Here is a 13,661-nt window from a genome sequence, read left to right as displayed (position 1 = left end):
TGACCAATACAGGTATGTGTGGCTATTTCTGAATTCAAAATTCCAGGTTACAGGGACTTCCCTGGTGGCGCAGTGGTTAAGAATCCACCTGCCAATGCAGGGGACACGGATTTGAGCCCTGGTCCAGGAAGATCCCATATGCTGCAGAGCAACTAAGCCTGTGCGCCTCAACTACTGAGCCTGCACTCTAGAGCCTGCGAGCCACAACTGCTGAAGTCCGCGCGCCTAGAGCGCGTGCTCCGCAACAAGAGAAGCCACTGCAATGAGAAGCCCACGCACCACAACGAAGAGTAGCCCCTGCTCGCCGCAACTAGAGAAAGCCCACGTGCAGCAGTGAAGACCCAATGCAGCCAAAAAAGTAAATAATAAATTTTAAAAAAAAGAAGCTAGGAAAAGAAGAGCCAATTAAACACATGGTAACTGGAAGAAAGAACAAAATAATGAAATAGAAAACTGAAAATAGAGAAAACAACAAAGCCAAAAGTTGGTACTTGGAAAAGATTAATAAAACTGATTAATCCCTAGCAAAGCTAATCAAGAAAAAACACAAATATTTATTATCAGGGATGAAAGAGGAGACATCACTACAAACCCCACAGATATTAAACGCCTAACAAGGGAATCTGAACAGGCTTATAGCAATAAGTTTGATAAGTTAGATGAAATGGACAAACATGAAAATACAAGCATGCTAGTTGGAATCAAAGAAAATTACAAGGTACTATGGCAGGATTCAGCAAAGGCATTTTTTCTAAGTCCAGAGGAATCTGGAAAGATTTCCTAAAAATGGCACTTAAACTGAGACCTGAAGCAGAAGTGGGATTTGACCAGGTCTATAGAATTGTGTTCCAGGCAGGGATGATGGAACACATGCAAAGGCCCTGAGGTTGAAATGAGCTTTGTGTATCCAAAGAAAAAAGTCCACCCTAATGGCCCTTTTTCGTATTTGGCAACTACATGCTTACATCCTTCCTGGGTGTAAACCTCCAGGTGGACCTACCTGCTGGACTTGACCAGAAATGTTTGGAGACCAAAGCAAATCTGGTAAGACAGACCTTTGGAAGTTTCTGGGCTATCAACAGGAGGCAGTTTATGCTGCAAACAATGTCATTCCCTCAGTTCTGCAGCTAGTGTTTCCTTCCACCTGGCTGGCGAAGCCCCTGAGGCTTTCCTCCCCTGTGGCCTCACACTAGGAACGCTCACACTACACTACGCATTGCACTTCAGGACATGAATTCTTTGCAGCTAGTGTCCACTACTCTTAGCCCCATTCTTCAGAGCAGCAAGCTGAGGCTTCCGAGAAGGACCTTGTCTTGCCTGAGGTCACAGAGGCCAAGCCCTAACCACCATGCCCTACCAACTTCCACCCCACATGTTTCAACTTCAGCACTGGTTGGGCCACATTTTGTGACTTGGGCCTGGGTTTCCCAAAAAACCTATGTTCCTTGTGCTTCCTCATGCCCAGGAGTTCTCAGGGGAAAAACAAAAAACAAAAAAAAACCACGCACTGGACCATCTCATTCATTTTTCCCCTCCCATCTGCCGAACCTTGGCCCCTAAGGAACAGTGAGGTGCCAGGGTCTGATGTGCATCCGTGGAAGGGGTGGGGAGGGGAGAGAGTCCCTTTCAGCGCCCAAGTGTGTGTGTGCAACTTCCTGCCAATGAGGAAACACTCGGCTCAAATCAGCCCTGGTTCTTCTTTCCTTGCTCTGGCCTCACAGGAGGAGCTGGCAGTGAGCCGTGGGCCGCGCTGGTCTCAGCCAGATTTCCCGGCCAAACGCGGGAGAAGAGATGCCCTGGACCGTCCTGCTCTTTGCAGCCGGTGAGCCTGGTGCCCCTGTGCCACCCCTGCTCCGCTCCCTCCACCTCCCCAACCTTGCCTCTGCTGGGGGGTGGCAGGGAGGGTGTGTGTGTGCAGAAACCAGGTGCTGGAGAAGCTGAGCCCTGACCAATTTGCCCCAGAGCCTTGGAAATGCCCCAGGAGCACGGATTTCTCTTGTCCGGTCTCATTATCCCTACCCACATCAAGGGTACCAGAAATGCCAGCCCACCAGAGACAGCAGTGCCCACACCCCATGACTCAGCCCTACTTGACCTCTGCAGGCTCCTACCTCCAGGGCTGGGGCAACAGGAGGATCTGCTGGGGGCTCAGAGGGTGGGGTGGGGAAGCTAGATAAGGGAAGGCTTGTGTGGACCTCACCTGAGCCAGGCACTCTGCCCGGGAGCCTGTGAGCAGCTGGGGAGACACTGGTCCCTCCTGCAGGAAGTCGTGCCCCAAAATCATATTCTTCACCACAGCCTGGAAAACAAGATAGAACCCCTCTGCCCTCCCCTTCTCCCCTCGGTCACCCTCCCTCCTGCCACCCAGGCTCCTTGAACACACCACATCCCTTCCAGCCTGTGGCCTTTGCCCCAGACTGTCCCTCTGCCTGGAATGCTCGCCCCCAGTTCTTCCTGTGCCGTGTCTCCATGGAAGCCCTCTGTGGCTACCCTACCACCCTTGTCTCCCTGAGAAAGTCAGCCCCCACCCCTCCCCGGGGCAGGCATACCTTATCTGTCCGCATACCTTATCCGTATACTTTATCTCTCTGTCTATCTCGTCTGCTGCTCTATCCCCAGAACCTAAACAGGGCCTGGCACGTAGTCAATTCTGTTGGTCGAAGTAGTACGAGTATAATTGCGCCGCTGTGTAACATCCACGGCCGTCATAATAAAATCACTCAAATGCAGCGATCTCTCACCACGTGCTGGGCACTCTACCCCTTCCACATCACAGTAGGGTAGGGAAGACTAGCCTCCGGTTGTACATGAAAGCCAAGGCCCAGATAGGGTGAGCCGCTTGCCCAAGGCTGCACAGCCAGGCTGGCCTCTGCTCTAACCACCCAGACAGCCTCCCCTATCTTGCTTCGCAGGCTCCTTGGCTATCCCAGCGCCATCCATCATGCTGGTGCCCCCACATCCCAGCAGCCAGGAGGACCCCATCCACATCGCATGCATGGCCCCCAGGGATTTCCCGGGGGCGAATTTCACACTGTATCAAGGGGAGGAGGTGGTGCAGCTCCTGCAGGCCCCCGCGGACCAGCTCGAGGTCATCTTCAACCTGAGTGGTGGCAGCAGGGAGGTTCCAGGGGGACCATTCCGCTGCCAGTATGGCGTGCTCGGCGAGCACAGGCAGCCTCAACTGTCGAACCTCAGTGAGCCCATGCACGTCTCCTTCCCAGGTAAGGCCCTTCCGTCATTCCTCACTGCCCCGGGCTCCATTTTCTCACCTCCGAGGCTTTGTAGGTGCTGTTCCCTCCACCTGGAAGTCATCACAGGACGAGCCACCTCTTGCAACTTGCCAGGACTTTTCTCACTTTTCCTTGTTTAATCCTCACAGTCACCCCCATGCAATGGGTACAGCCATTCTCCCCATTTTCCAGATAAGGAAACTGAGGCACAAGAGATGAAGAGACTGGCCCAGGTCACCCAGCCAGCAGGTGGCAGAGCGTTAAACCTGGCATGCGTTCACCCTCCCTGAAATCCAGGCATTAAAACTGCATGCTCTCCTGCACCCTCCCTTGAGCACCTGCTATGTACCAGGCACTGTCCTTGGCCCTGCAGGTTCAGCAGTGAATGAAACAAAGTCTCTGATGTCTCACAGTTGACATTCCGAGGGATGGGGACAAACGATAAATAAGGAGTTTGGTAAACATTCAGTCTGCCAACAGGGGACAAGGAAAGTGGCAGGGATGAAATATAGCCTGGTGAAGGGATGAAATATAGCCCCGGCAGTGAAAGCGCCAAGTCCTAACCACTGGACTGCCAGGGAATTCCCAAGGGTGTCATTTTAAATAGAGAGGAGAGTGGCCAAGGAAGGCCTCTCTGAGGAGGAAACGTTTGAGCAAAGACCTGAAGGATGAAGAGTCAGCCACGTGAGTGTCAGGGGCAGGAGTGTTCCAGGCAGAGGAAGCAGGCTGTGCAAAGGCCCTGGGGCTGGAGCGCGCCTGGTGTGTTTGAGAGACATAGAGGCGCCCCATACGGCTGAAACATAGTGAGCAAGGGGGAAAGGTGGGGGAGATGAGGGCAGGGGGGAGGCGACGAGGACTGTGCAGGGTCCTGTGGCTGCAGCAAGGGCTCTGGCTTTTCGTCTGAGTGAGACAGAAGCCCTGGGAAGGCTGATGTCTTCCTCTGGTCTTTCCAGGAGAGGGGGCTGGGCCTGGGCTCTGGATCTAGGAGCCGGAGGGAAGGAGGAGCCTCTGGGTGGAGTCTCTGCTTCACCATCAGTCAGAATTTTCCTGCTGCAAAGAGAACTTTGTTGCCAGCAGAGGCCCACCGGCTGTGATGACAGAACAGTCTCTGTGTCCTTCCCTGGCCTCAAGTTCCACAATCAAAGGCCCCCTTCTCTCACCTTGGTCCTGTGGTCTCAGAGTGGGGAAGTGACACCCCTCCTGCCCCAGGTGAATGAATGAACAAGGGCTAACACTGAGAACACCAAGTGTGTGCCTCTCCTCCCCTCCGGGCTAGTTCCTGACCTCCACTGGGATCAGGGCATCTCCTGCTGGCTTCCCCCTCTCTCCAGGGAGGGGCAGCTGAATCTTTTGCAGAGACATTAACTGGAGCTGGGGCTTCATGCTTTTGTGGCTGACCTCTACGTGGGCCTCAGGGTCCACCATGTGGCTGGGGGTGGATGTTGTCTGACTCCCTATTACCCAGCCAGCAGGACTCTTCAGGCCACAAGTAACTGAAAACTTGACTCAAATTGGCTTCAGCGACAAAAGGGGATTTGTTGGTTCACTGAACAGCACTGACTTCAGGCATGGCTGGATCCAGGTGCTCACTGATGTCAGGAATCATGTGCCACTTCTCAGCTCCGCTTTCTTCTGTGTCTTATTCTCAGGCAGGCCCTCCCTCTCAGGGTGTCAAAATTGTACCTTGGATCCCCAGGTGTATACCCTACCAGCTTTGTAACGCTGGCCTGAGGAGTAAACCTCTCTTCCCAGTGGTCTAGCCAAAGTCCAGAAATTACTTTCATTGGCTCAGCTTGGGCAACATGCCCCTCCCTGAACCAATCAGGTTGGCCAGGGGGAGGGAATATGCTAATTGGCCAGAAACAGGTTTGCTAGATCCCCAGGGTCTAGCAACACCCAAACCAAATGGAGGAATGACAGGAGTCCCACCTTCTCCCTGCAACCCCACAGTTCCATGACCTGCCCAATCTCTCTTTTCCCATCTTCCTCTAGTGCCCACCTGGATCCTGGCACTCTCCTTGAGCCTGGCTGGAGCCTTCCTCCTCCTCGCTGGGCTGGTGACCACTGCGTTGGTCGTCAGGAAAGGTAACGGCAGGCAGAGAAAGCATGGCCCACCAGAACTTGTATATGCACTCACACTCACACCCATTTTTAGGAGCACGGTTGGGAGTCCTTACTACAAAGGTTTAGCAGTGAAGAACCTTCCAGAATTTCTATGATGGTGGTGGGCAAGGGCAATTTATATATGTATATATACATGTACATGTGTGTGTATGTATATATATATATATATATATACATATATAAATTGTTGTAAAATATACATGACATAAAATTTACCATTTTAACCCTTTTTAAAAAATTATTATTTTTTTGGCCACGCTGCACAGCTCGTGGGATCTTAGTTCCCTGACCAGGCATCAAACCCGGGCCCTGGCAGTGAAAGTGGATCGCCTGGGAATTCCTTTTTTTAAAAAAATTATTTAAAAATTTTTTTCATTTTAACCCTTTTTAAGTGTCCAGTTCAGCAGCATAAGTATATTCACTTTGTTGGACAACCATCGCCACCATCCATCTCCAGAACTCTTTCATCTTCCCAAACTGTAACTGTCCCCTTTAAACACCGACTCCCCGTTCCCCCTTCCCACAGCCCCTGGCACCACTGAATTCAGTCTTTAAAAACAAAATTAAGCGGGAATCCCCTGGTGGTCCAGTGGTTTGGACTCTGTGCTTTCACTGCAGGGGCCACGGGTTCTATCACTGCTCAGGGAACTAAGACCCTGCAAGCCGCATGGCGTGGACTTAAAAAAACAACAACAAAAAAAACCCAACAATTTTACATGCTCGTACCTTGTTTGAAGTTTTTACCAACATACATTGATCATGAAATTGGGGGGAAAAAGTGTCTTCAGTAGCTCCCCTGTTGAGTGGGAAATTTGCCAGCGAAGAAGGAAAGGCTGGGCTACAAATATATGTGGGCCTTTTGGTTTTTTGGCTTTTTGCAACCAGGATGCAACCAGGACCAAAATCTAACAAACACTTTTTTTTCTCTCCCAGTTAAAGTAAAAAACTTGCAGAAGAAACGGTGAGACCATCCCTGGAGACCCTCAGAGGGTGGTTTTGGGGAAAGAAAACTCAGTCCCAAGGCAGGAGTTCCTGATGGCCATTAAAGACTCTGATAGCTGGCCGGGTTCTGGGGGAAGAAGGGTCCTTCCAGGGCTCCACCCCAAACAGCGTCTTCTGGTGGGAGGCTGGCTTAATAGAAACAGGTGCTATTCAGGAAGCGCCTACGGTGTGCCCAGCATTGTGCTGCGGGACTCTGGACCCTGAGCTCACGTGATCCTCGTGGCAGCGCTGGAAGCAGGCACTAGGAATGGCCCCATTTTACAGATGAGGAAGCTGAGGCTTCCTCGCATCCCTTTACGGCCATTTGCCAAAATTTGCTAAGTAATCATTCTAGAAATCCACAATTATGGGAGAGGCAAGTGGTGCCCCCTGGGGTTGTGCAGCGCCCAACTTGTAGCCTGTAGACAGTGGCCCTGGTTCCTGGGCATCAGAATCTACTGCCTCCAGCCTCGGTTTCTCCCCTCTGAGGGAGGGGTGGACACCGTGCTGCCTAGTGGCAGAGAACTAGCAGTAGCCCCGGTGATGGAATCCTGACTTCACCTGGCTGTGGGGCTCCTGCGGGAGAATTTCCATCTGAGGGGATTCAGGGAGGATGCGGAGGTGGGGTGGGGAGGAAGGGCCAAGTTTGACCAGGGCTCCCTGGAACGAGCCTCCTGCCTGAGACAAGTCATCACTTTCTCCTGAAACCCTCTGCAGGGAGCGAGACTCCTGCTGGGCCCAGGTTAACTTCGCCACCACAGGTCTGTGCCTCCCCGTTCCCGTCCCTCACCGGGGTAGGGTCACTGCCTCAAAATGCCATTGGGTCTCACTACTCGCTACTGAGCCCCTTCTACAGCTGCTCACTTCCCTTAGAGTTGAGAACACACGCTCCCCTCTTTCTCCCCCATCCCCTGCCGTTTCCGACCAGGTTCACCTTTTTTTTTTTTTTTTTTTTTTTCGTGTGAACATCTTTCACCTCTTACCTCTCCTTGCCCCATCCTCATGCCTTTCACTCATTCTGCCCTCTGCCTAGAATACTTTTCCTCCCCGTGGTCTGTCTAAAGGTCACCTCCTTCGGGAAGCCTTCCCTGACTTCCTAGGCAGGATCTACTCTTTCTACTTACATGCCCCCAGAGCCCTGTCGTTCTTCTTACCCCTCAGTAGAAACACAATTAAGTAATCATTGCGTGCTTGGGTGTGTGACGCTTGCCTCCACCACTGGACCATCAGCTCCAAGGGGGTGGGGAACTGCACCTGTCTTGTCCACCGTCAGGGCACCCAGCTTTCACAATGCCTGGCACCGCCCTTAAATGGAGCCCCACTTGTGGTCCAGAATGTGCTGTTCTGCTGGGGGTGGGGAGAGGGACCCAGCCTGTGAAGTGCAATGCCCAGGAAGGGGCTCCAAGCAGAGAAAACTCCATTCTCTGTACTTCTTTCACTGTCTCACGTATTTATTGAGCACCCCGACTATGTGCTAAGGTCTGGGGTCTCCCAAGATAACCAAGACAGAGGTGGTTTCTGTCCACAAGCCCATACTCCGGTGGGGAAACAGCCCATGGCAGGCCGGACCCTGTCTGGGCTAGGAGGCTAGTCCCCAGAGGAAGTGGTGTTGGATCAGAGACCTATAGGGGGGAGCAGGGAGTAGCTGGGTGAAGAACGGGCAACCCAGGGTGGGGGAGGAGCTGAGAGGTGTTCTGGAAAGTGGAAGTGGAGACAAGGCACCATTTTCCCAGAGGTCAGCCAGAGGTCCCTGAGGGAGGGTTCTGAGCAGTGGAGGGACACAGTTCAATTTGTAGCTGTGCATAGTGCACCCTGTAGAATGGGCTGGAAGGGGGCAAAGAGGATGAGGGGTGATGGACCTTACGCCCTTCCTCATGGTTGACTTGGGGCCTGTGGGCTTGCAGGGAGGGCCTGGGGAGGGCGGTGAGCAGGAGATCTGAACCGGCCCCCATCCTGGTCTTCTCTTTCTGTTGCAGACATGTCCTTCGATAACTCCCTGTTCACCATCTCCGTAAGTCGTCCTGTTTCTCGGTCCCGATTTTCTACTGACTGTCATGACCATGGGAAGTTTGGGGCTACCACCAGGCTGGGTTGACCTGTTTGCCTCTGAGCTTCTGGGGTCTGGGAGAAGCCCAGAATCACTGAGCAGGGATTGTTTGTGAGCTGAGAGTTGGCACTGGAAAATCCCAGGGGATTGGAGGTAGGCACGTTGTCCAGGCCTTCGTGGGGCAGTGGGCAGGCCCCTGTTGTCAGCACCCCTGGTTTGTCAGTGCCTTTGCACTCAGAATGGTGACAAGGGACTCAGGGTGACCTGGTGGCTTCTTTGGGGTCATGGAGCCTTGTGACAATCTGGTGCACACTGTGGTTCGCTCCTGGTATAAAGAAAAGCCTACTTTTGTGTTCAGTTTCAGGAACTTCAGCTTAGCTGTCCCAGACATGCGTCTCCCTTTCAAGGGGGAGGGTCTCAACCCTCATTCCCATCCCCACTCCCCACCCCCTGCTTAGCAAGGGGTGTTGCTCCACCAGATCACACAGTGTCCTGGCTGGGATTTGAACCCAGGTCTATGGGACTCCTCTACATAGCTGCATCTTGTGATGGCCTTGGGGTACTTATTATTATTAGTTTACTAAATTAGAGATATCCGACCCCTGGACACGATGGATCAAGAAAATGTCCAGCTAGGGGAATTCCCTGGTGGTCCAGTGGTTGGGACTCCACACTTCCACTGCAGGGGGCCCAGGTTTGATCCCTGGTGGGAAAAACTAAGATCCCACATGCCATGCAGCATGGTCCGGCCAAAAAAAAAGAAAAAAGAAAAGAAAATGTGCAGCTAGCTCTTCTCCATGCAGAGAGGGGTACAGGTCTGGGGTGCAGGTGGTCCCCCTTGAGGCGGCCTCAGAAGTCCCATTTGTGTAAGTGGATGCTTTGGGACTTCAGTCAGGGAGCCTGGGGTGGAGTCAGTCTGCTTGGGGCACCATGGTGGGGAGGGGGTGGGGGGAGGTTTGGATGGGTTCAACATAGCCTTCCTGGTCATCTGGACAAGAACAAGATGAGGCCCTTCATCCCTCAGAGCTTCTTAATTCTACAGGGGGAGACAGACAATGCCATGTGGGGTAGGAGTGACCAGGAAGCTCACTTAGGTGGGAGATCCGGGAGGTCTCTGAGATTAGCGACAAGCAGGAGGTAGCTGCGGAGGATTGATCCAGGCTCAGGACACGTTCTTGGCACGGCCCAGTAGGGGTGCAGCGGAGTGAGGAGTAGAGAGGGGCGCCGCGCGGAATTTTGACTTTGACTTTGACCCCAAGTGAAGGGTGAGCCATGGAAGGTTCAGGGCAGAGGTGGGACTTGACGTGATCTATGTGCTCACGGGCGCCCTCTGGCGGCTTCGTGAAGGATAGACTGTGGGGGACCGTGGACGGACGGAAGTTGGGGGACCCGGCAATGGTTCAGGCGCCAGACGTGGCGGGTAGTTTGGGCCAGTGTGTTGGCAGCGGAGGTGGAAGAAGCGAACAGATGCAGGTCAGGTAGATTCAGGGGATGGGAAACACGGCACTGATTTTGGAGTGGATGAGTGGGCCGAGGGAGAAGGAGGCGTGGCTGAGTTCCGGAGAGACAAGAGACAGGTCACCTCACTCAGTGCTGCCACAGAGCAGATGGAGACTGGACCCCAGTCACTGGTATACAGATGGTGGGAAGGAAGGGGCTTGGCACTGGCCTGTCCAGCCCTCTGAGATCTCAGCTCAGGGAACAAATCCTGAGCTGTTAAGAAAAGCCTGGCAGGTGGGGCAAGTTCTGAAACCTTCTGTGAGAAGTCACACCGCTCAAGGCACTAGCCTGGTGATTACTGCCTCCCCCTCCCCCCCGCCCCCTTTTTCTTTTCTTTTTTTTTTTAAGGCATTTAAAATGAAACGGTGGAAAACAGAGAAAAGGAAGGAGAAAAATAACTTATTTCAGTCCTGGTGACTTTAAAAATATATTTTTTTTAGTTAAAATTTTTTTTGACTATGAAATACATCCAAATGTAAAAATTATATACATAGTAAAATTCTCTTTCTTAATCCCTCTCCACCCACTGGTCTCCCCCTCTGCACACAGACGTACAGGTAAATCACCATTAGGAGCTTCCTGCACATACAAGCAAAGGCAAAAATAGCAAGTCTATATCCTCACTCTTTTTAACACAAATGACAGCATGCTAGCCACACTGTTATGCACGATGCTTCTTTTCCTTAACAGTAAATTCTAGTGATCTTTGCTAGTTTTTTTTTTATAAATTTATTTGTTATTTATTTTTTGGCTGCGTTGGGTCTTCGTTGCTGTGCGCGGGCCCTCTCTAGTTGCGGCAAGCGGGGGCCACTCTATGTTCCGGTTGCGCGGGCTTCGCATTGCGGTGGCTTCTCCCGTTGCGGAGCACGGGCTCCAGGCGCGCGGGCCTCAGCAGTTGTGGCACACGGGGTCAGCCGCTCCGCGGCACGTGGGATCCTCCCGGACCAGGGCTCGAACCCATGTCCCCTGCGTTGGCAGGCGGATTCCCAACCACTGCGCCACCAGGGAAGCCCTCTTTGCTAGTTTTTTTAAAAAAATCATTGTAAAATAGACATAAAATTTACCATTTTAGTCATTTTTCAGTGTACAGTTCTGTGGCATTAAGTGTATTCATATTGTTGTACAACCATCACCACCATCATCCCCAGAACATTATCTTGCAAAACAAATCCTGTCCCGGGACTTCCCTGGCAGTCCAGTGGTTAAGACTCAGCACTTTCACTGCAGTGGCCTGGGTTCAGTCCCTGGTTGGGGAACTAAGATTCCACAAGCCACACGGTGTGGCCAGAAAAAATAAAACTCTGTCCCTATTAAACACCAACTCCCTGTTTCACCCCCACTGCAGGCCCTGGCACCCACCATTCTACTCTCTGTTTCTTTGATGGATTTGCCTATTCTGGATTTTACACAGCAATTATGCCATACAGTGTTCATATTTATGAGTCGGAGCCACCCCGGGGGGGGGGGTGTTGGCATTCTCCCCCATTGTACAAAAGGGGAAACTGAGGCACAAAGGGGGCCATCACACCTCATCAGGGAGAGGGGGAGCTGCGATTCGATCCCAGGCTGTCTGGTTCCCTATTCAGCAGAGAAGAAGGCAGGACAGACAGCAGGATCAGGGCGCTGAAGCTGTGTGTGTGTGTGGGGTGAGGTGAGACCCGATGGACTGGGGGAGTCTCGGGCTCAGAACATGGGGCAACCCGAGATCCTGAAACCTCAAATCACCCGGTTCTCTATTTTTCCTCCACGGACAAAGAAAATGACTTCAGAAGAAGACGCAGCCACCCAGGATGCTCCCTCAGGCTCTGCTGCGACACCTGGCAACTCTGGGACCCGGAAGAGGCCCACCTCTACGTCATCCTCACCTGAGCCCCCAGAATTCAGCACATTCCGGGCCTGCTAGGGGAGCCCTTCCCTCTGTCTGCGTGCCCTCCGTTCAGCCCTCCCCCTTGAGCTGGCTGGGCTTTGCAGGGTCTCAGTTCCCTCCAGCTACGTTGGGGACTTCTTGCTGCTGCTTCCTCAGGGCAGTGAACAGAGGAAATGAAGGGGACCCCCTGGCCTTGGGACCTTCCTCGCAGAGGAGCAGGAGTGGGAGAGGGGATGCAAGCATCTGCCTGGAGTTTGGACAGAAAGCAGGAAGCCTCTCTGGATTGCCAGCTTTTCAGACCACCACGTAAGGAGCTGTTAGGATCCCTCAGCCAGGCCATTATGAAGTCTGAGCTCTCCACACACCCCTCCTCTTTCCTTCGTCCCATGCATAACATGGTGTGGACACCATGCACACTGTCCCATGCAAAAACCCAATAACACCTGGCTTGGGTTTTTGGAGCATAGGGTACCTGGGGGTTATATTCTATGTGCCCTGCTGGCATGCCTAAGTTATTAATTATAATGCTTGGAGCTGTTCCCAAGGCCTCTGTGGAGTGTAATCCTTCAAGCCCAGGACCTCTGGGGTCCAATCACTGATTGCAGGGTGCGGGGGGAGGGGGCAGTACCCCTCAACTGCATGCAGTCAGGGTGGTGTATGGGGAGGCCCATGGGGGTGTAGGGAGGGGGGCAGTGCCATGTGGGGTCTCTGCTCAAGTCCCTGCATTGGTGAATACAGGAGGTGGAATGATGGAATGCTTGAGGAGAATGAGTAGTAAATGAGCAGGTCCAGGGACTTCCCCGCCGGATTAGTGGTTAAGACTCCTTCCCAATGCAGGCGGCACGTGTTAGATCCCTGGTCGAGGAACTAAGATCCCGCAAGCGGCACGGTGGGGCCTTAAAAAAAAAAAAAAAAGCAGGTACCGGGAAGAGTGGCAGCTGGAGATGGCGGGCGGCCGCAAGCACCTTTGGAAGTCACCAAAGAGGAGAGTGGGGGCCTTGGAGCAGTGGAGGGGGGACTTGGAGGGAAGATGGGTGTGTGTATCTGTGTATTGAAAGGGGCACTAGGCCCTAATCTGCTGGATTCACTGGTCAGCCATCACTGCGGGAAGGGAGAGTGAGTTGGGGTGGGGGGGAAGGGGCTAAAAGAGAGGTCCAAGAATTTTTTTGTGGGGGCGAAGACAGTGAAGGGCCAAGGATGGAGGAGGAGGGCACTGGGGGAAGCGGCTGGAGATGATGGGGAAGAGACAAGGAGAGGTTGAGTGCTCGGAGAGGGGGCAAAGGTGGCCTGCAGAGGCCAAGTCCATGCTCAAACTGCTTTTCCAGAGGGCGCGCTGGGGGTGGAGCCACAGGCTGGGGCGTGTCCCTACGTCCTGTCCCCGCCCCTCACTCCGGCCCTCCCCAAGAACCCAGAGATTCACAAAGCGAGACCAGTGGTGGGGTGGGGAGCAGGACCGGTATAGGGGCGGGGCCTCTTCGCAGCTGGACCCCGCCCCTCAGTGAGCCGCCGTACAAAGCCGGGCGGGACCAGGGGCAGAGCCCAGCCTCAGGGGCGTGTTAGAGCCTGTCGGGCGTCAGGCCCGCCGCCGCCGTTCCCCTGGCTGGGGGAGCCACCTCACACAGCACGGCCGCTTGCGCGGGGCGGGGCTCCAGCGTGTGTCCGCACGGCCGAGCACCGCCCTTTGACGCGTGCTCCGAGCTGGGCAGCCGCGCCGCCTTACAAAGCGCGGCCAATCGGGCCGCGCCGGGCTGGGGGCGGGGCCCAGCCCTAGGGGCGTGTCTGCGCGGCCGAGCACCACTCCTGACGTACGCTCCCGCCCTCGCTGTTCCTGGCCCAAGGAGTCACCTCACAAAGCTGCGACCGCTAGCGCGGGGCGGGGCGGGACGAGGCGGGGCCGTGCCGGCCCCGCCCC

General features: G+C 53.8%; 1 protein-coding gene across 1 annotated transcript; it reads left to right on the top strand.

Moving 5' to 3' along the window:
• Positions 1-1,689: 1,689 nt before the first annotated feature.
• CUNH19orf38 (chromosome unknown C19orf38 homolog) lies at positions 1,690-12,321 on the top strand. Its single transcript, XM_024745968.1, has 7 exons — positions 1,690-1,822; positions 2,913-3,221; positions 5,223-5,315; positions 6,288-6,315; positions 7,053-7,096; positions 8,312-8,346; positions 11,639-12,321. Exons 1-7 carry the CDS (start codon positions 1,792-1,794, stop codon positions 11,783-11,785), a joined length of 687 nt encoding a protein of 228 aa, XP_024601736.1. The 5' UTR covers positions 1,690-1,791; the 3' UTR covers positions 11,786-12,321.
• Positions 12,322-13,661: the final 1,340 nt, after the last annotated feature.

The sequence above is a fragment of the Neophocaena asiaeorientalis genome, unplaced genomic scaffold (genome assembly GCF_003031525.2).
Source record: "Neophocaena asiaeorientalis asiaeorientalis breed wild unplaced genomic scaffold, Neophocaena_asiaeorientalis_V1.1 scaffold357, whole genome shotgun sequence".
Taxonomy (NCBI): Eukaryota; Metazoa; Chordata; class Mammalia; order Artiodactyla; family Phocoenidae; genus Neophocaena; species Neophocaena asiaeorientalis.
This window is presented reverse-complemented; position numbering and strand designations above follow the sequence as displayed.

Coding starts and splice junctions, on each gene's coding strand:
- CUNH19orf38 (XM_024745968.1), top strand. CDS start 1,792: ATGCCCTGGACCGTCCTGCTCTTTGCAGCCG. Junction 1,823..2,912: donor CGTCCTGCTCTTTGCAGCCG/GTGAGCCTGGTG, acceptor CTTGCTTCGCAG/GCTCCTTGGCTATCCCAGCG. Junction 6,316..7,052: donor AAAAACTTGCAGAAGAAACG/GTGAGACCATCC, acceptor AACCCTCTGCAG/GGAGCGAGACTCCTGCTGGG.